Source organism: Carcharhinus amblyrhynchos, chromosome 22 (assembly GCF_965287045.1).
Source record: "Carcharhinus amblyrhynchos chromosome 22, sCarAmb.v2.hapA, whole genome shotgun sequence".
Taxonomy (NCBI): Eukaryota; Metazoa; Chordata; class Chondrichthyes; order Carcharhiniformes; family Carcharhinidae; genus Carcharhinus; species Carcharhinus amblyrhynchos.
In genome coordinates this window covers 22,271,162-22,293,299 of record NC_137345.1, presented here as the reverse complement: position 1 = coordinate 22,293,299, position 22,138 = coordinate 22,271,162, and the positions used below count along the sequence as shown (strand labels likewise).

At 41.1% G+C, this 22,138-nt stretch overlaps 1 protein-coding gene across 4 annotated transcripts in view; it reads left to right on the top strand.

The window, feature by feature from the left end:
• Window positions 1–22,138, top strand: part of cpne5b (copine Vb) — a 602,363-nt gene that overhangs the window by 305,720 nt on the left and 274,505 nt on the right. For all 4 annotated transcript variants that reach the window (XM_080209682.1, XM_080209679.1, XM_080209680.1 and 1 more), the window contains 2 exons: window positions 16,407–16,510; window positions 21,303–21,407. In XM_080209682.1, the coding sequence (XP_080065808.1) occupies window positions 16,407–16,510; window positions 21,303–21,407 (209 nt within the window). The remainder of the gene's footprint in view (window positions 1–16,406; window positions 16,511–21,302; window positions 21,408–22,138) is intronic.

Sequence of the window (22,138 nt, the reverse complement as noted above, 5' to 3'; positions counted from 1 at the left end):
GCTTTAATTATTAAGGAAATTAATGAGTCACTGAAATTTAGTTATTGTCAGAAGTGAGATTTGTTTCCCCCTCTGTATTCAAAGTAATTGTCTCTCCTCCCAAATACCCTCTTTGTCATCAACACTACTTGTTCCGTTTTGTAAGTTAGGCTAATACATATGCTCGTATTCACACAGCCAGTGTTGGTGCTGCTCTCCTGACAGCTTGATAGATATGTTAACCCAATGGGTGGCGCGTTGGCACAATGGTTAGCATTGCTCCCTCACAGTGCCATTGACCTGGGTTCAATTCCCGGCTTGGGTTACTGTTTGTGTTGACTCTGCACGTTCTCCATGTGCCTGCGTGGGTTTCCTCTGGGTGCACCGGGTTTCTGGTGCTGGTTCGGTTCATTTTCCATTAGGTACAATTCTCCCTCAGTGTACCTGAACAGTCACTAGAGTGTGGTAACTAGGGGATGTTCTCAGTAACTTCACTGCAGTGTTAATGTGACACTAATAAAGTAAACTATGAACTTTAAAACGTAGGAAGGAATCAGCAGTGAACCCAAGTCTTGATCATTTAATATGTTTCAAAAAGAGACCAATACCAACAGTGACCTCTGGGGTCATGGGAGGAAGGAGGGGGGGTTCAGGAGAAGGGGTGGGTGGGCACCACTGAAAAAGAATGACTCACCACTACTCTCTGCTTTCTATCTGTTAGCTGTCTGTGTATCCAGATAATCACTGACTCTCTAGCCCCCTGAGTTCAATAAATCCATGATGTTGTACTATAGCAGATGCCTTTTGAAAATCCAGATACAGACCATCAACCACACTGCCTTCATCAGTGCTGGCCGGTGTCTGACTGGCATTATTGTCCTCCAGAGATATTTGGTTGTTCATGCAAGTCTTTTGATGCCTGCCTCTGTCACACTCTGTTTTGCAGTGTCGGAAAAGCAAGATGGGATAAAGATTTTACAAAGTGGCAAGATTAAAGGGTTGAAATAAATTTTTAATGATGCATGTCGGATTATTTGAAAATGACTCCTGGTATTCTCTATGCTGCAGATGCCAACATTTAATGTCAGTGTTTGAAGTCAGTACAAAGAGCCTGGGTGGGAAGCCATTATATATATGTATATATAGTCAGCATAAGCAAACCCAAAGCTGGCATAAAAAGTGCTCAGTGGTCAAAGAAAAGATGTTATGCACTTAAAGTTTAGAAGGTCGTTTCAGTACAAGACGATGTATTTTGCTGCTGCTATCCTTTTTTGTTTGAATGTCATCTTTTGATCAGTGATATACTCATGCCTCTGAGGAAGAAGGCCGCACTCTAAGTAAGCAGCACACTATTCTACATGAGTCTTTAGGTGCAGAACTGTGGGAGTGCTGAGGTGACAAAGGTGGCTTCTCTGAGAGGTGCCATTAAGGCATTTGTCTGCCTGGTCAAGGCCAGATTTTCTTCCCTGCCTGTTTCACCACAAAATGATAAACCACATGATCATCATTACTGACGCTAACTTTTGATTTTAGCTTTATTTGTTAACTGCCAGTTGTTAACCGTGGTTGGATTTAAGCTCATAGCACTGGATTTTTAGGGCAGCAAAATAACTGGGTTATGCAGGTTTCCTTCTGGTCCTCTAGTTTCCTCCCACAGTGCAAAGATGGACAGGTAAGGTGGATTGGCCATGCTAAATTGTCCTTTAGTGTCAGAGAGATTAGCAGGGTAATTGGTCAGCGCAACATCGTGGGCCGAAGGGCCTGTTCTGTGCTGTAATGTTCTATGTTCTATGTTCTAAATACCTAGAGTTGCAGGGCCTGGGTGGGATTGATGTCGGTGCAGGCTAGAGGGGCTGGATGACCTCTTTCTGCACAATAGGGATTCTATGATTTTCTGTAAACTGATGTACCGCTGTTCCCAATGTTGTGGTTACCTGCAAATCAATTTTAAATGATTGTAACATATTTTTGATATCATAAAACGTGAAAGGTGCCCTTTTAGCCTGCAGTTTAACAGATTTTTGTACACGAATGGAATGGGTTTACTTAGGGAATACTGAAACTGAACAAAAGTTATTATTGTACTAAATGTACCTGATGTTCAGTCAGCTTCTATCATTGCTGCTCGCGAGCACCTGCAGTGGAAGGAAATTTACTGTTTGATTAAAAAAAAATTAGCTGCATTTCGATTGTGATTTTTGTTGTCTGGTATCGGCACATTGTTTCTTGCAGCTGTATCTGAGACAGCCCAGCTGTCAGATTTTCCCACAGACAATGCCACTCTCCGGTTGATCTGTCAAGCTGTTTGTTTGAGCAGGATGATGAGAGTGCTTGTGGCTAGTCTTACCTCCCCAGCAGAGACTCGCGCAAGTGTGAGCATCAGTGTCACTTAAAATTCAAAATTCAAATGTGGCTCAGCCAAGCTGGGAAACATCAGCGTTACGCATAGGTACTGGCACTGTCATCTGTTACAGGAATGTTATCGGGTGTAGATGCTGGAGAGCTTTTCTGGTGAAGTTCCTGGAACAGCCAAAGCAAAAATTCTGTTGTGAACGATGGTGGTAATGATTGCTGCAGGGGCTCTTTGTGCAATACATTTTTGTACTTAATTCTATGCATTAAATTGTGGGATTCATGCTTGTGCCTATGACTCCCTCCATAATGAGGCAGCCCATCATGGAGGGTTCAGACAAAGGTGACATAATATTCCCCTGCAGGAGAAGGATAAGTTTAAATTAAGTCAGTTTGTGTACCCCTTAAGCACTTCATTATCACCATTCACGCTTAAAGTACCATAAACTATAACTGACTTGAAATCCTACACTCTTGAATTATGTCAATATCCGCTTGGATAGGGGAAAGTAAAAGCACAGGGTTTATTATCACATCTTTAAGCGTTCCATGCGGCAATCTATCCATTATAATTTCTTAAAAAACACTTTTTTTAACCTGACCGCAATTTACATCACTCTTTAAAAGCAAAAGAAAGCTTTTATTCAGTTATGCTCCCAGCACAGAGCTTTGCATATTCAGCATCATATATTCGGGAATTCGGACACAGAAGTTTATGTTCATTGAATTGAATTGATTTATTATTGTCACATGTATCGTATACAGTGAAAAGTATTGTTTCTTGCGCGCTATCCAGACTAAACATACCATTCATCGAGTACATAAGCGAGAAGAAAAGAATAAGGTGCAGAATACACTGTTGCAGTTAAGGTAGGATGAAGAGAAAGATCATCATAATACGTAATGGGACCTATTCAAAAGTTTGATAGCAGCAAGGAAGAATCTGTTCTTGAGTCAGTTGGTACTTGATCTCAGACTTTTGTAGCCTTTTCCTGATGGAAGAAGGTGGAAGAGAGTATGCCTGAGGTGTGTGGCATCCTTGGGAGCAGCACAGCGGTTAGCACTGCTGCTTCACAGTGCCAGAGACCTGGGTTCGATTCCCGGCTTAGGTCACTGGCAGTACTGAGTGTAAGCTGAGTTTTCATGTTCTCCCCGTGTCTGCATGAGTTTCCTTCGGGTGCTGTGGTTTCCTCCCATCCGTCTGAAATACATGCTGGCTAGATGCATTGGCTATGCTAAATTCTCCCTCTGTGTACCCAAATAAGTGCCGGAGAGTAGTGATTAGGGGATTTTCACAGTAACTTCATTGCAAAGTTAATGTAAGCCCACTTGTGACACTAATAAATAAACTTATTGTGCTGGCTGCTTTCCCGAGGCTGGGTCAAAACACTGGAATTCCCTTCTTGTTATGCTGTGGATGTACCTGCAGCTGAGGGACTGCAGCGGTTCAAGAAGGCAGCTCACCACCACATTCTGAAGGGCAAGTAGGGATGGGTAATAAATGCTGGCCTGGCCAGTGATGCACACATACTGTAAAACGATTCAGAAAAAAAACTTTTCATCCATTAAACTCAAAGTGAAGTCCTGCATCAACAGGATGAAATTTTACAATCTATCCCAGTTGGTTTATTTACTGAAATACAAAACTGTTTCCAAGACCCAATGGTGATGATTTTCCACTTGGCATACTGGCTCCTCCTGGTAGCTCTGGAGTATGTGGAGACTGGGAAATTGGGAGTTCAGCGATTCCGCCAAGCAGCCCCACCTGCACTTTATTCTAGTGCTGATTGTGGAGCATTTCCTGCTGTTTAAGTACTGCTCTGTATTGATTCACATCAGATGTCAAACTCGGTTAACAGCAAAACACAGTTATTGTCATGTTAACATAATCTACCTGGTGAGAAACTGATGGGGTTGTTTGGAACACTAGTTTTGAACCCTGTGCAATATTATTGACTTCAATGGAGACCAAATCTTGGTCGGCTGTAAGAAAACAATGTTCCCCCCTTAGTGAATTTGGTTAAAATTGTCCGCCAAAACCCTTTCTTCTTTTCCCTCCAGCTTCTTGAGTAGATTGTAATTTTGCAATTTTCCTTAATTAGAAATGTATTTGTTCTTTGAATTAGCACACGGAGAAAACCTTTTGGTAGTAGGCAAGAAGCCAATTCACGGCATGCGACATCACAGAAAATGTCAACAGTGCAGAAGGTATTTCAAACAGTTGCTAAAATAGGGGATTATGAAATAAGGCATCTCCAATACCAACTTTTGTTCCACATTGGGAAGAGTCAGGGTTTCTATCTGTCTTTCTGCAGTGCCCTTCAGGATTTGAAATTGAATTGTTTCAATAGCAGAGATGCAGGATGAAGGAAGGCATTTGCTGTCACCATATTCTGTGTCAATATCCTTGGACTAAGTGTTACGTTCCCAGCTGTTGTCAATATTGGACAAGTCAGATCCCACATTGAAACCTGACTCGATAGCTCCAAACCTTTTTTGTTTATTAGGAAAATGTGGAGGTCAGTTATCAAACACATTCAAGAGTCTGCCAGTGCACTTTTAACATGAAGAATAAAATGCTTGTTAAACAAGAAAAAAAGAGCTACATGACATCAAATGAAAAGATTAAGATTTCAGCACAAACACCAGAAAATGATTCAATTTCACACTGTTCTTTTTATCCTAACAATGTCCTTACAGGCACAGGACCCAGTGGAGATTTACCATAATTTCAACACCAAGATTTCTTGCTTGAGCTGGCTGTGTTAGAAACACTTTTCTCGTGATAGATTTCTGAGCTCTCGCTAAATGCTCCCCAACCCTGAGGCACCCAAAAATTGCAGTCCAAAATCACTATTAATTCAACTTCAGAGCAAACGTGAGTTCTTTAAACTCATTTCCCTGGAAATCTTTTGGATTTCTTACTGGGGAGCTTAGGACATTGCCTCCACTTTCTGGCATTTATATATTATTGGACTGCCTTTCTACCTTTTCCAATGTCTCTGAGAATTCATGGACCCCTTTCGCCAGATAACAACATCATTTATTTTCTATCTTATTTCCTCTAAATCCAGTAAATTGCTAACCCTTTTGTAACCCATCTCTTTACTTCAAGGGTTGTCAAACTTCAATAATATATAAATAGGGCCTCTAGACTTCCTGGCACCAAGCACACATAATCTTTAAATAAAACAATGATCACGTCCCACCTTTCTCAACTCTTAAACTCAACATTATACATTGTTCCTTACGCTAAGTGGTAATGAAGAAAATGTCGTTTATTAATTTACAGTTCTTTGTAGACAGAAAGAGCATGTACACACATTGTGCCTGTTTCAGCGAAACAGAATCAGTGACAATAGTTTTCTAGTTATTCCACAGGCCAATGCCTTGACCAATTTGAGTCAAACTGCCTGGCTTACATTTCAAACAATGCTTGGCAATTAACTGTCAGTCACCATCAACTGGTGCATTCTCATGGCAATGCCTCTACCAGTCAGAATCCACATGCTAACCAATCAGCACTCTCTTCTATAGTATAAATTAGTTGTTTTCCCATACATTGGTATTCTTGTGAATTGTCCTGGTGAATGCAAGATGAAAAGCATTGACAAAATAGTACCTTTTTACCACTTACATTCATGTTCAGAACTACCAAATGGCTATTTGACATTGTGAAGTATTCTAACTGATAAGTCTGGTTCCAAGACAATTACTGATCCTTCATTTAGGGGTGGCAGAGTGACTAGCATTGCTGCCTCACAGCATCAGGGACTCAGGTTTGATTCCTGTCTTGGGTCACTGTCTGTATGGAGTTTGCACGTCCTCCCCATGTCTCCATAGGTTTCCTCCGGGTGCTCTGCTTTCCTCCCATAGTTTGAAAGACGTGCTGGTTAGGTGCATTGATTCGAACAGACGCCGGAATGTGACGGAGGGGAATTTCACAGTAACTTCATTGCAGTGTTAATGTAAGCCTTACTTGTGACTAATAAATAGACTTTAAACTTTAATTAATGATCTGGATGTGAGTGTAGGAGATATGTATGATAAGTAGGTTCACAGAGACACAAAAATTGATGGGGTGATAAATAATGAAGAGCAAAGCCTAAGATTACAGGGCGATATAGATGGGCTGGTCAGATAGGCAGAACACTGGAAAATTGAATTTAACCTTAAAGTGTGAGGTAGTGCATTTTGGGAAGACTGACAAGGCAAGGGAATGTAATATGAATAATCAGACCTGAGGAAATACAGAGGTCATGATGTGGAGATGCCGGCATTGGACTAGGGTAAACACAGTAAGAAGTCTCTCAACTCCACGTTAAAGTCCAATCAATTTATTTGATAGTAAACTCACAAGCTTTTGGGGTTTGCCCCTTCGTCAGGTGAATGGAAACTCTCCATTCACCTGATGAAGGGGCAAACCCCGAAAGCTTGTGAGTTTGCTATCAAATAAATTGGTTGGACTTTAACCTGGTGTTATTTTCCCCAAAAGCTAAACAATCCTGTCGGGTGGATTTCACCATTTCATAGAACATTCGTAGAATCCCTACTTTGCAGAAGAAAGTCATTTGGTCCTTTGAGTCTGCATAACTCTCCGACAGAGCATCGCAATGTTACCTTCATTCTGCCATCAGCTACAGGGAATATCTGGCATCCAGTAACAGGTTGTCATACATCCAAATAGCCAAGCACATTGCAGCATTCCCGTGGACAGCAAACCAGGAAGTAAAAAAAAACTGATTATCATACTCTTTTTAACATCATTTCTCAGTGGATGAAATGGAAATTGGAGCATACATATGAGATTTAGGTAGAAGTTGAAATGTCAAAAGTAAACTTAATTGTTTTGAATCTTGGAATTTTATGTCAGAGAAATTGACATTGCACAAATGTAAAATTAGTTTTTTTAAGGCGAGAGAGGTTTTTCATAAGTAGTTATGACTTCTTACACCTTTAAAATATCCACTCAACTTCATTCAATAAGGAACAACCTTTTCAAGAGTTTTTACGTTAAGCTTGATAATATAAATGCACATGATCTCATCAAATCAATAGATTTCTGAGATTTCCATCTGCAGGCATTTTACTAGTGCACCCTGGGGCAGGGAATCACTGACAGCAACTTCCACATTTAACTGCCCACATATGGGTGGCAGAAATTTCCCTCAGTTTCACAGTTAAAATAACTGTGAAGACTGTTGAGTTTCAACATCATCACAATCGCAAGCTGCAAGCCACTATAACATTCCGTGCTCCATTTATAATCTGAACAGATCGAGTTATGATTAATGTGAGATATAGTTTTCCCTCTTTGCTATTGTTAACAAATTTACACATATATGAAATGTGAAAAGTTATTTTCTGCACATTCTGGCCTACATCTTCAGTTTAACATAATACTGAACTTGTGCATGTCCAGAAGAATGTCATGCTGAACCTGAATAAGTTTTTGCTATTAATTGGCCTGTGCTTGTGAACCGTTACAGCAGGCCCTAAAGGCCGTATACAACAAGTGCAGACGGTAGCTGCTGATGCAATTGATCGGGACGGCACGGTGGTATAGAGCTTAGCACTGCTGCCTCACAGCGCTATGGACCCATTTTCAATTCCAGTTTTGCCTGTGTGGAGTTTGCATGTCCTCCCCATGTTTGTGTAGGTTTCCTCTGGGTGCTTCGGTTTCCTCCCATAGTCCAAAGACGCGCAGGTTAGATGGATTGGCCTTGCTAAATTGCACCTTATTGTCCCAAGATATGTAGGCTGGGAGGCTTAGCAAAGTAGATATGTGGGGTTACGGAGAAGGGGCCTAGGTATGATGTTCCATTGAAGAGTTGGTGCAGACTTGATGAACTGAATGGTTTCCTCTTGCACAGTAGGAATTCTATGATTTTATTTTAATACGGAGGATAATTTTTTTACAATTCAACAATTCAGAACAGGGAGTTTGAATTGGTCATCCTATAATCAACTTCCTTTGAAAACAGCCTCTACCCTCCAGTCAGGTGATGTTGGGGACACAATGGTACTCCTACTACCCTGCCTGCTAAAGTGCAAATGCTGGAAAATATTTAACCTAACTTATTATTTGATAAGAAGAAATGAAAGAATATTCTTCTAAAATACCAAAAGAAATGTATCTACTCTTTGAAAGGACGAAGTAGAAAGGATCAAGAGCTTCAATTTTTAGGTGTCCAGGTCACCAACAACCTGTCCTGAGCCCTCCACGCTGACACTATAGTTAAGAAACCTACCAATGCCTCTACTTTCTCAGAAGACTAAGGAAATTTGGCATGTCAGCTACAACTCTCACCAAGTTTTACAGATGCACCATAGAAAGCATTTTTTCTGGTTGTATCACAGCTTGGTATGGCTCCTGCTCTGACTAAATCCGCAAGAATCTACAAAAGGTCATGAATGTAGCCCAGTCCATCATGCAAACCAGTCTCCCATCCATTGAATCTGTCTACACTTCCTGCTGCCTTGGCAAAGCAGCCAATATAATTAAGGACCCCACACACCCTGGACATTCTCTTTTCCACCTTCTTCCATCAGGAAAAAGACACAAAAGTCTAAGGTTACGTACCGACTGATACAAGAACAGCTTCTTCCCGTTGCTGTCTGACTTTTGAGTGGACCTACCTTACATTAAGTTGATCTTTCTCTTCACCCTAACTATAACTGTAACACTACATTCTGCACTCTCTCATTTCCGTCTCTATGAACAGTTTGCTTTGTATAGCATGCAAGAAACAATACTTTTCACTGTACGTTAATACATGTGACAATAATAAATCAAATCAAAAGTAAGATATTGTTTAATGCTAGATATTGAGTGTTCTAACAGAAAAATTTAGCAGCCCAACTTAATCATTGCTGCAACAAATTTCTTCAAAACCGATGAGTATTACTGTGTCATGCATGTCCGAGCATATAACTAATGGGTATTAAAGCAATCGTACATTTGGTTATGCATTATATCAAGCAAAGATGCATTCTAGAAACCTATTGAAGTTGTTGAATATTAGTATAGAAGAACCATGCTTCAGTATTAAACACTTAATTGGATTGGGTTCTGCCGGGTTTGATCTACCTGGTCAGGGGTGACGTTCAATTGTGGTATGAGTTATGAGGTGTGTAGACCAAGTGGTAATTTCCCCCCTCTTGTATTAACTGCTATAACTATTTGTGACAGTTTTTAGGAAAGGCTATCAGACTTCTAAGTACTCTCCCATCCATAAATGGAGGCTATGCATCACTCGCTGGGTGAATTATATCCCACACACTGACTCCTATGCCAGAAAGACCTTAATTAGTTTACATCAGACTTATCCAAGTGCATTAACTAACACATACTTTAAATATACACCTTCAATACTTCACAGAGAGACACATCTCTCTTAAATGCATAAAAAGCATTAGTACTTCAAAATTCCTCTTGCTCCAGCTCAATCCTCTCATCCTTGTGAGATACTTGAAAATGTCTGGAATCTTGGACCAAAAGTGGGTGATGGGGCCAGAACTGGCTACGTCAGTGTATACCTATAATGAATGACAATATTCAGATACTTGGGGAAGAAGCTTGGCAGCCATTTTGTTGCAGCGGCTGTCAGGTTTTACCGTTTCAGAATTTTAAATTGAAAGCACCTAAGGTGAAAATGCCAGCAAAACACATCTCAGTGTCTTCAGTGCTATCACATGGCCCATTTTCCAGCAATTGGCAATACATTTTCAGCTTGGAATCTTGGGGATGCTAATTGGACCACTATTATCAAAGTAGACACTACACACTGCTAAGCAATAGTCTCTTTAATCTACACGTAACAAGATCCTGTTGTTCAAATGTTTTTACAGTAGAAAATCTGTTCTGTACAGAGAAAGGGAAACTAAATGGGGAGAGGTATTTTTTCATGCCTGTATTGGCATATCCATCAATTTTTTATTCCTTTCAGTGCAGATGTTTAAAAGGGAAGCATGAGTACTTTTTCCAAAACAATAATGGCAACAGATGGTTCTTAACATCATTTTGCTTCTGAAAGATTATACACCTTAAAATTTGTTCCACGTTTAACCATTCTTGATGCTTTCTGCTTCCATTGTGTTCAATAGATACTTCATGCATAGCAATTGCACAGACGTGACCAGGTTGTATGTTTTTGGGTGCAATTGTGTGAAAGTAAGTCCAAAGAATAAGTCATTGGGTAGGCTGCTCCCTTACACATTTAACAGTGTACTGTTGGTTGAACTGGCTAAGATGAATTATAATGTTAATTTCGGTTGGTAACATGGCGAACACTTCAGTGGTCATGGGCATTCAGCCTCTGATCTTCGGGTAAGCATTCTCCAAGGTGGCCTTCACGACACACAGTGCAGAGTCGCTGAGCAGAGACTGATAGCCAAGTTCCGCACACATGTGGACGGTCTCAACAGGGATCTTGGGTTCAAGTCGCACTATCTGTAACCCCCGTGACTTGCCTGGGTTTGCAAAACCTCACTTACTGTACTGTCTGGAGACAATACACATCTCTTTAACCTGTGATCAATGCTCCTTCCACTCACATTGTTAGCCACTTTAAGACTTGAGGTGTAAAGATTCGCATTCTAATCAGTAATCTGTAAACTGTCTGTGCTTTATATGCTCTGTCTGAGGCCAGAACTCTCCATTCACTTGATGAAGGGGGTAACCTCAAAAGCTAGTGAGTTTACTATTAATAAATCAGTTGGACTTAAACCTGGTGTTGTCAGACTTTTTACTGAGATCCATTATTTTCAGGGATATAGGCTGGAATTTTACCATTCCACCCGCCACAGGATGCAGAGCGGGCGAGGGTCGGACCATGGAAAAGTCCGTTGATCTTGAGCGGGATTTTATAGTTCCGGGATGAGCAAGACCATAAAAACCCGCCCGTATTTTCTGATTTGCAGTTTTTAGTAATCACTATGTAACATGCAGGAGTCCCTCAGGATGGTGTCCTAGGCCAACCTTCAGCAACGACCTTCCCTCCGTCATAAGGTCATAAGTGGGGATGTTTGCTGATAATTGTACAATGTTCAGCGCCATTTGCAACTCTTCAGATACTGAAGCAGTCCATGTTCAAGTGCAACAAGATCTGGACAATATCCAGGCTTGGACTGACAAGTGGCAAGTAACATTCGCACCGCACAAGTGCCAGGCATTGACCATCACCGATAAGAGGCACTCCAATCAGACATTCAATGGTGTAGCCATCACTGAATCCCCCACTGGCAACATCCTTGGGGTTACCATTGACCAGAAACTCAACTGGACTAACCACATAAACACAGTGGCTACAAGAACAGGCTATAGGAATACTGCAGCAAGTAACTCCCCTCCTGACTCCCCAAAGCCTATCCACCATCTACTAGGCACAAGTCAGGAATGCGATGGAATACTCCCCACTTGCTTGGATGGGTGCAACTCCAACAACAAGCTTGACACCATCCAGAACAAAGTAGCCCGCTTGATTGGCACCACATCTACAAACATTCAGTCCCTCTTGTGGGTCAACCCACAGAACATGGACTGCAGCCATTCAAGAAGGCAGCTCACTGCCACCTTCTCAAGGGCAACTAGGGATGGGTAATAAATGCTGGCCAGCCAGCAGTGCCCATGTCCCATGAATGAATAAAAAGAAATGCTTGCACTTCCTCCATTTGTGTCCTGCTTTAAACAGACGTGAACCTTGGAATTTAGCTGTAAGACCTTTGTGTTCAAGGAGGGGGAGGGAGAAGCTGTATCTGGCCTGGGGTTGGGGGGGTGGGGGGGGGGGGGGGATGTGGGTGGGGGGGAGGAGGAGGAGGTTTGCCTGCAAAGCTGTATATATATTTGCTTTTCCTGTGCCTGCACAGTTTGTACTTCTGATCTGAGATGCAGGCTGTCTGGTGAATTAGGCCCCGCCCACTGCCTCCAGCAGCTAGAAATAGTCTAGCCCGTATTTTCAAAGACTAAGTGCATAAAATTGGGAGTGAAAACTCACCTGCAAAACAGATCTGCAACTCTCCTATTTTCAAGCCAGCTGGACACAGAAAAAAATCTCATAAAATTCTGCTCATTGTATTAAATATTCAGAGTAAATCCAGTGTTTACAATAGCCTTAAAATGGAGGTTAAATTAGAATTTTTATCCATCCCTCATTCAAATGATTTTCTGTGAATAGTTACGAATGAGATAATATTTCCTAGACATTATTATGTATCGAACATTAACAGGAGGCCAGCTTGTTTTAACAATTTCCAATTCCTTCCAACAGAGACTTCATTCATTATTTTATTTGATTTTTATTTCTCTTTGTCCTTATTGCCAATTTTGTGCAGTGTTATTTTTGCATAAAATTTTACTGCATGTACCCATACTTTGTCATCATTTTCTTGTCAAGCTAGTCAAAGATAAATGTTACCGTCTTTCTGCCGAAGGAAAATATTGCAGGCATTTGCATTAAACAAGTCACTGTAAAAAGCACTGGGCTGATTTAATTGTGTTTTATTAAAAAAAATGCATCAAGTCTGCCCAGGAGGGTGGATCAATGTTCCCAACGTGTATCTGAGCCATAAAGTCTGAGGTTATTCCCTGATTTCAGCTGTGTTTAGAGGGTTCACACAGACTTTCTTTAAATCCTATTTGATCATTAATTAACAATGTGGGAATTAGGATGAGGAACATTGCTCTGGGGTCGTGCCCCTAATCGGTTTCTGGCAACCAGAGCTTAAAGGGTGCATCGGTTGGGTTCAGCAGAAGACAAAGTTGGCTCAACATTATGGCCCATGTGTTTAATAGCCTATTGTTCAGCTGCACGGTGACATTATGGTTAGCTCTGCTGCCTCACAGCGCCAGGGACCCTGGTTCAATTCCCGGCTTGGGTCACTGTCTGTGTGGAGTTTGCATGTTATCCCTGTGTCTGCGTGGGCGTGCTCCGGTTTCCTCCCACAGTCTGAAAGACATGTTGGTTCAGTGCATTGACCCGAACAAGCACCAAAGTGTAGCGACTAGGGGAATTTCACAGTAACTTCATTGCAGTATTAATGTAAGCTTTACTTGTGACTAATAAATAAACTTTAACTATACTTTAGTAAACTACTGACACTGACTGTTGAGTTGCCTATATGAATACTTGGGTGAGTTGTATGAACAAGGAGCAGGAGTAGGCCATTCAGCCCTTTTAAGCCTGCTCCACCATTCAGTGAGATCACAGCTAATCCAATAATAAGCTCAAATGTGCATCCTACCTACTCTCAACCTATCACCCTCCCTTGTTTGCCAAAAATCTATTCATCTCTGCCTTAAAAATATGCAAGAACTCCTTCCGCAGCCTTTTCTGGAAGAGAGTTCTGAGGGTCCTGACCCTCCTGAGTTAAAAGATTTTGCCTCATCTCCGTGTTAAATGGGTGTCTCCTTGTTTTTAAGCAGGGACCCTTAGTTCTAGATTTTCCCTCAAGAGGAAACATCCTCTCCACATCCGTGATCATCAGAGAAGCCAGGAACAGCCATGGAGCTGTAGGATATTGTCAACGGGATAGAAGGTTCTTGGGGAAAATCAATGGTGGAAACTAGTGAATAAAAGAAAAGCAAACTCCATTGTACTACTTTGCAGCTTGTTAGTGCCATTTCGTTCAAAATGACTCACTGGGCAGAACAATAAAATAAGCTTAATTCTCTAATTGTGTGCAATGATTTGCTTCTTCCTGGGTAATTTACTCTCCTCATAGCTTACAAGTATCCTGAACCAAAATTATTTCATAACTAGATATTTCTCCGACGTGTGAATTTTCAGAAACAGACGCTTGCCCAATAAAGACCTCCTGAACAGAACACCAACTGAACATTTGAATCCCTATCCAAATAACTTTATTAAATGTATGGAAAGGGGTTGTTACCTGAACCCTGAAGCTTTCAATTTTGTAAATGAACCACTTCAAATACTGCAGCAGTGTTTACTTTGTACTGGCAACTTATCGGTAAAATTCTAGAACTAGACATGGTAGATACAGGAAGGATTTTCTTTATGATAGCGATAGCCAGAACCAGGGGTCACAGCCTGAGGATACAGGGTAGATCATTTAGGAAGAGATGAGAAATTTCTTCACCCAGAGAACCTATGGAATTCGATACCACAGAAAGTAGTTGAGGACAAAACATTGTATGTTTTCATGAAGAAGTTAGATATAGCTAAAGTTAAAAGTTTGTTTATTAGTATCACAAGTCGGCTTACATTGACACTGCAATGAGATTACAATGAAAGTCTCCTAGTCACCACACTCCAGAGCCTGTTCGGGTACACTGAGAGAGAATTTAGCATGGCCAATGCACCTGATTAGCAGGTATTTTGCACTTTGGGAGAAAACTGAAACATCCGGAGAAAATCCATGCAAACACGGGGAGAATGTGCAGACTCCGCACAGACAGTGACCCAAGCCTGGAATCAAACCTGGGTGCCTGACACTGTGAGGCAGCAGTGCTAATTACTGTGCCACTGTGCTTTCCAACTTTAGACAGAGGGGATCAAATGATATGGGGGGGGCGGAAAGGTGGGATCAGGCTATTGAGTTGGATGATCAGCCATGATCATAATGAATGGTGGAGCAGGTCCTGAGGGCAGAATAGCCTCCTTCTGCTCCTATTTTCTATGTTTTCTGTGTTTCTATCATGTAAAGAGCGTGTTAATTATAATTTTCTTGATAACATGGAGAAGAGGACGGAGAGGCAATATAAAAAGGTACAATTCTAAAAAGGGTGCAGGACTGTAGGACATGGGTACATACGTGATTTAAGATGGCAGCACAGGTTGATAGCATGGTTAATAACGCATCCTAAACTGTATTAATAGGACCATAGAATATAAGAGCAAGGATTATTATTATCAAGATTATTCTGAATGTGTATTGTACACTACTTCAACCTTAGCTGGAGTAATGTGTTCAGTTGTGGATGCCAAAAGGATGTGAAGTCATTGGCGCGAATGATTCCACTAGAATGATTCCAGGATGAGGAATTTCAGTTATGAAGAGAGAGTAGAGAAATTAGGACTGCTTTTCTTGGAGGAGAAAAGGCTAAGAGGAGATTTAAGTGATGTACTCAAAGTCATGAGGGACAGACTATGAAGAGAGACTGTTCCCATTCGTGAAAGGATCGTGAATGAGAGCACAGATTTAAAGTAATTGGCAACAGAAACAAAAGACAATGTTTTCATGTAATGAGTGAATCACACCTCAAATACACTAGAGAATGGATGCTGGTTCAATTGAGGCAATTAAAGGGGGATTAGACTGTTACTTGAAAAGGAACAATGCATGGTTGTGGGGAGAAGGTGGGAGAATGGCACAAAGTGAATTGTGCATTTGGAGAAATAGTGCAGACATGTTGGGCGGGTGAGACTGGAAATTCCTGCCCACGGTCAACAGAGATTTCCATTGTCGGACATTCCGATTCTGTGGCAGGCAAAGTGGTATAATTCCAGCTGTCGAGTTGAATGGCCACCTTCTCCACTGTACAGTTCCGTCACTCTGCGATAACACTGGCTTTGCACCAGATGTTTCAGTCACTAAATGTTTCTATGGTTCACTTAGACAAAAGCACAGCTTTGTTATTTTGGGACAAAGAGTTCTGTACTGCTGAGGAATTCTCAACTTGAATCTGAATTAAGCAAGCACAAGTTGTACTGCTGAGCAATGTCAACCAAACGTGGGTTCAACAATTGATTTTAATGATTGAAATTGCTTCTCAGATTTCGAAACATGACCTCCGTTGAACAAACTATTCAAACGAAAATCAGTTGAGTTCTTCAGAAGGATTTGGTTATGGCACTGTTTCCTACTTCTCACGAGTTAGTTCATATATTTTATAATTATCTAACATGGACTTAACTCACAAAATAGCACTTTGGGATGAAACGTTCACAGGAAAACGATGAAGCAATGGAGGTGCAAACAGAAATATAGGCTAATGTTATCCAGGAGGCATTTTATTTGTAACTGTGCAACTAATGGAGAGATAAAGCAATCAGTGATGGTAGCTGAAAGCATTTTGCTCTGTTAAAGCCCAATATTGTTTATTTCTACTACAGGATGTTGCAACGATGCAGTTCTGTGCCAATAAACTTGACAAGAAAGATTTCTTTGGAAAGTCAGATCCTTTCATGGTCTTCTACAGAAGCAATGAAGATGGAACGTAAGCATATTTTTTGATTTGATGAAGAATGTAATCATTTTTTGAATCAATATTTCTCTCTAGAAACCAGAATTTTAAAATTAATGAACAACTTTTTCTCATTGTGCCGCCCACTTCTGGCAATTGATTTTTAAGTGCTAAATTCTGAGAAAATTGTGTTAGCCTTGGCTTTCAGTTCTGTTTGAGTCAGAAGGATGTGGGTCCAAGATCCGACCCATAATTGAAGTACATTATCAAAGTGGTCGCATTGGTGCAGTACTGAGGGAGTGCTGCACTGTCGGAAGTGCTGTCACAAGTACAAGCACCAATACAATTAGGGGACCATACGTAGTCAGCTTTTGGTGTACATAATCAAGGTGGACACATCGGTGCAGTATTGAGGGAATACTGCACTGTCAGAGGGGTTGTCACAAGCACATGCTCCAATACAGTTAAGGGGCCATACATAGTCAGCTCTGGTGGGTGTACTGTGTGATACAGAGCACATGTGAACAGGCACAGGAGTAGCAGACAGGAGATTTCCCAGCTATAGTATCCTGGGGTTCAGACCCCATGGTCAGTGTTTCAAAGAAAGGTAATATCAGAGTTCCTAAGTATGTTGTGGAGTAATCATGAAAATATAAACGTTTCATGGAAAGTACAGAGGCATTCATCTCCATATGCGTGATCTTGTGCAGAAAGCTATCTGCACGGCTGTGATTTTTTTTAATTTATTCGTGGGGCATGAGCATCCCTAGTTGCCCTTGAGAAGGTGGTGGTAAGCTGCCTTCTTGAAATGCTGCAGTCAATGTGCTGTGGGTTGACCCAGCACCTGCTAAGAAACAGCGATATATTGAATGAATGATGACATCCTCGCATTCTGCAGTGGAGTTAATGCCAGAAATTTTAACCCAGCTGGAATATCTCAAAGATCAGAGTGCTGCCTCGAAGATTCATGTTGCAATCTTCAGCAGTCTCCCTTGGCTAGTTTCAACATGCTGGGTGATTGGATACAGAAAGCCAGTAAAGGCAGTCTCACTGCTCTCAGCTCAGTAAGCTACCTGATCCCAGTCACAGCAGTAGCATGTTAAGTGAATACCACCAGTGTGGCCATGTTTGGAGATGAAAACTGCTGCCTCTCTGTGATTCCACATGTGGGCCCTCTAGCATTCCGCCTACCGGAATAACAAATGGGCAGAAAGCAAGCAGGACCACATACGCGTCAGAGCAGTGAAGCAAAATGATGAATTCAGTTGTAACAATCTCATGACCAAGCACAAGTAGGCAGGAGATCATCGAGATACCAAGGGACTTCTGCTTGGAACCAGTCACTTCACTTACTGTAGCCACTGGGGAAGAATCTAGAAATAGAACATGGAACATACTAAGGAGAGGCAGAAAGCTGAAATTATTGAGCAGGGAAAGATATTGGCTTTAATTTCTTAATCTATAAATTTGCTGATGCAAATTAGACTCAAGCAACTGTCCTCATTTATCTTGACATATATGATTGAGAAGTTTTGATAGCAACTGTCATTATTAAGAAAATAGTGACTTAGACTATAACTTCTAGTAATATTATTTTCTCACTTTATGTGGGAAGAATTCTGTATTTAAGGCACCACTGTATAAATTAGGAAATAAAGAAATAATTGCATCTTTCATAATCATAATAAGGCTTCGGACACAGTTTCTTCACCAAAATCCCTTTATTTACAATTCTAACAACAGTACACAAACTGTTAGCAGCCTTTCTCTGGGGGTGTCAGAGAAACTGACACTCCCAGTTAAATACAAGGTAAAGACTCCCTGATTGGCCTATCAATTGGATCCTTAATCAGGGAGTTCATACTCCAATAGGCCAAACCCAATGGCTTGATTTAAGTCATTACAATAACATAAGAACTAGGAGCAGGAATAGGGCATCTGGCCCCTCAAGCCTGCTCCACCATTCAATAAGATCAAGGCTGTTTTTTTTATAGACTCAACTCCACTTACCCGCCCACTTACCATAACCCTTAATTCCTTTACTGTTCAAAAATTTATCTATTCTTGCCCTAAAAACATTCAATGAGGTAGCCTCAACTGCTTCACTGGGCAGAGAATTCTATAGATTCACAACCCTTTGTGTGAAGAAATTCTTCCTCGATTCAATCCTAAATCTGCTTCCCCTTATTTTGAGGCTATGCCCCAAATTGGTTTATATTTAATACATTTGGTTCCCTCTTTCAAATCGTTAATAAACAATGTGGACAACTGTCGCGGAGATGTTGCACTGTCACGGGGACATCTCATTGTTGTGGAACTGTCCAGCTGTCCACAAAATACTAAGGAGTTAAGGAGCTGTCCCACTTGTCACATCTGTCAAAGCTACTGAGGAAGTGTCAAAGCTGTCAAGCAACTGGCCAGTGAAACTAGGTGATTTGGCATGGAGGGTGTAAGGTGAAAATGTGATTGGGGCATTGATTGGCATGATTTTTGTGCTAAATTAGCATAGGTAGCATCAGGGTATTGGGATGCGTAGAGGGGCATTAAGTTGGCATTGGGGTGTGAAGGGCCATCGTGTTTGGTAATAAGGCATAAATTTGGCATAGAAATGTGGGGGCCATGGGAGGTGGGTGGGAGGCATAGATTAGCGTACGGATTTAGCATATGGATTTGGCATAGGCAGTGTGTGAGGGGTGGAGTGAGGTTTTATGTTGTATTTTCTATTTATTTAAATACAGTGCCAGGTCATAAAGACAGGCCTCATATCCAGCCTGCCTCTGTGCCTTACAGCCTGGGAATTTGTTCTGGGGTCATCCAATCCTCCACATTCCTGTCCTGCTGACCATCCCACCAAATAAAAATCTCATCTGCGGGGAAAGGTGTGGGAGAGGGGTGTATTTTAAAGGTTGGTTCTGTCAAGCCGGGAAATCATTCAACTATATACTCTTGACCCAGGGACAAAAATCTGGACCAACATCTACCAAAATTACCATTAGTGTCAGATCAGAGTGGTTGAAAATAACATTAAGCATACTTCTGCTGGTAGATCAGAATGGGAAAACTCTAGTGGGGCATAAGTCACAGATGTCTTCTACTGTTGAAATACTTGTGGTTTCCTGGAACCATTTGAGGCTCGCATACAAAAATGTGACATTGAGTGTTTAATATGTTGCTAATCTCTGATCTTTACAGTCCAGAAGACATCTTACCAAAGTCATTCAGTACAGAAGATAGCCATTCTGTCCAATAATGAGCTATTCGATTAGTACCACTCAGCTTTTTCCCTGAAGCCCTGACAGTGTTACCTATAAGTTACCATTGAATCTGCTTTCACTGCCTTTTAGGGCAATGTGCTCCAGATCACAACTCACTGTATGTTAAAGTTAACATGAGAGTGTCAACCTTTAGATAGTATTATCACGACATCAATGTGAAAATAGATTACCTTTGAAAAACCACCTGACATAGGTTCAGAAAATGTTTGTTCCTAAAGTTGCAGTATGTAAATAAGAAATCCATATAGCCTGGAATGTGCAACAATCATAGGTCAACTGCCATGCATGCATGATTCAATCTCCCTTTCAGATGAAAATTGACCCGGACGTAAATAGTTGGGCAAAAACCATGCAAGGACTCTCTCTCTTTTGATGTGTCCTGTGTGTTTTTTATTGCCCTTCTCAACCATATATACTGGCAAATGGAACATCTACCATTATCAGATGGCTACCTCTGACAATCCAGTATCTACCCTTGGTACAGCATTGGAGAAAAGTTGCCTCTGAAGTCTGAGGACATTAATTATTAGGATATCTAAGTTAAGTCAGAGCTTCAGTTGATTAAAAAGTATTTTGAAATATGGCAATGCCATTCATTGAGCAGTGACCTAGAATTCTTGATATCAACGTTTCTTTTGAATAATGGTCTGATTATTTTTCCCAATAGCAGAGCAAGAGAGCTCAAGGAAAATATATTCTGTCCAGAGTATTTCTTCAAACTGTTCAATTTAAAGAGAGAGATCATTCAGCTTCCATTTCCACCCACCTGTCCCTCCCCAAGCTGCCTGAGCTAGGAAAAGTTTAAATCTGTCATTGGAAAATAGTATCTAAAAGAGACAAATGCTTTCAACCTCAACTGTGGCTAAATCAGAACCTTGGTCATTTCTAACCATTGTCTTTTGAATAAGTCTGTATTAGTGATGTAGGATGTACTTGGAGTCAAACTAACTTTATGTAATTCTGGTACAACCTGAGTGCAAGCTTGAGGCCTTATCTTTCATCAGGATCAAAAGAGGTGATTAAATTGAACTATGTTTTAAAAGTTCAGAACATATACTATTATTTCCAAAATATATCCCAAAGTTCCTTTAACATGAGAAAGAAAACTGTAACCACAATTTTTAGCAACCTTGCAAAGCTCTCCACAAGGAATGGGTGGCATGGTGGTTAATACTACTGCCTCCCACTGCCAGGGACCTGGGTTCGAATCCCGGCTTGGGTCACTGTCCGTGCGGAGTTTGCATGTTTTCCCTGTGTGGGCATAGATTTTCTCTGGTTTCCTCCCACATTCTGAAAGATGTGCTGGTGTGTTGTGTTGATTGGCCATGCTAAATTGACCCTCGTGTCAAGGGAATCAGCAGGGTAAATATATGGGGTTAGGGGGATAGGGCCTGGGTAGGATTGTGGTTGTCGATGGGCCGAATGGCTGCCTCCTGCACTGTAAGGATTCTGTGAACCGTCATAATTGCTGTTGTCACTCTATAGTATTCTGAGTAATAATATGTATACCGCACATATATGTTTCATAGTTTATTTCTTTCTACTTTCAGCTTTACAATTTGCCATAAAACAGAAGTGGTGAAGAATACGCTGAATCCTGTTTGGCTGCAGTTCTGTATTCCAGTGCGTGCCCTCTGCAATGGTGACTATGATAGGTAAGTTCATGGAATTTTGCCCTTTGAAATGATTCTCCAGCCTACCAGCCGTGTGTTCTCGGTGACACGCTTATGGCGGGATCCTCTGGTCCTAACGCTGCCAGTGGGATTTCCCATTGGAGCCACCCCATGCCACTGGGAAATCCGTGATTGGGGACCAGAGAATCATACTGGCGTGAACAGCCGGAGAATTCCAACCATGGTACATGGAATCAGTGCATGAGAGAAAATGGTTAACTGGCATGTTCAGTCCAAATTAAGGGTACCTTTGAAGTGTAATTGAAAATGAAGAAAATTAGTGAAGTTGATGCTGTCTTTGATATTATTAAAATTTAAATGAATAGTTCCAATCTAGACATTATCACATAGTCAGCTATACGTAACAATCATCGCCACCTCACTTAGATTTATTTGTCACAGCAATGCTTGGTGCGACTACTTGAAACATTAGAGGTTAAAAAAAAGGGCAGCTTGGATAAGTTGGGCTAAAGGGCCTGTTTCCAAGCTGTAAACCTCTATGACTTTATGCAGTTATTGATATATTAAGAGAAAATGGAGTTATGATCTGCCATTTTCCCTTGACAATTTTGAATTTCTCTATGTGCAGTTGTGGGGCTCAAGACAGATTCAAGTAATTAAGGATGGTGAGCTGAAAGTGTAAATACCTAAACCAGAATATGATGCTGTGACCATAACAGACACCTGGCTCCAGAAATAGGTAGGACTGGGAA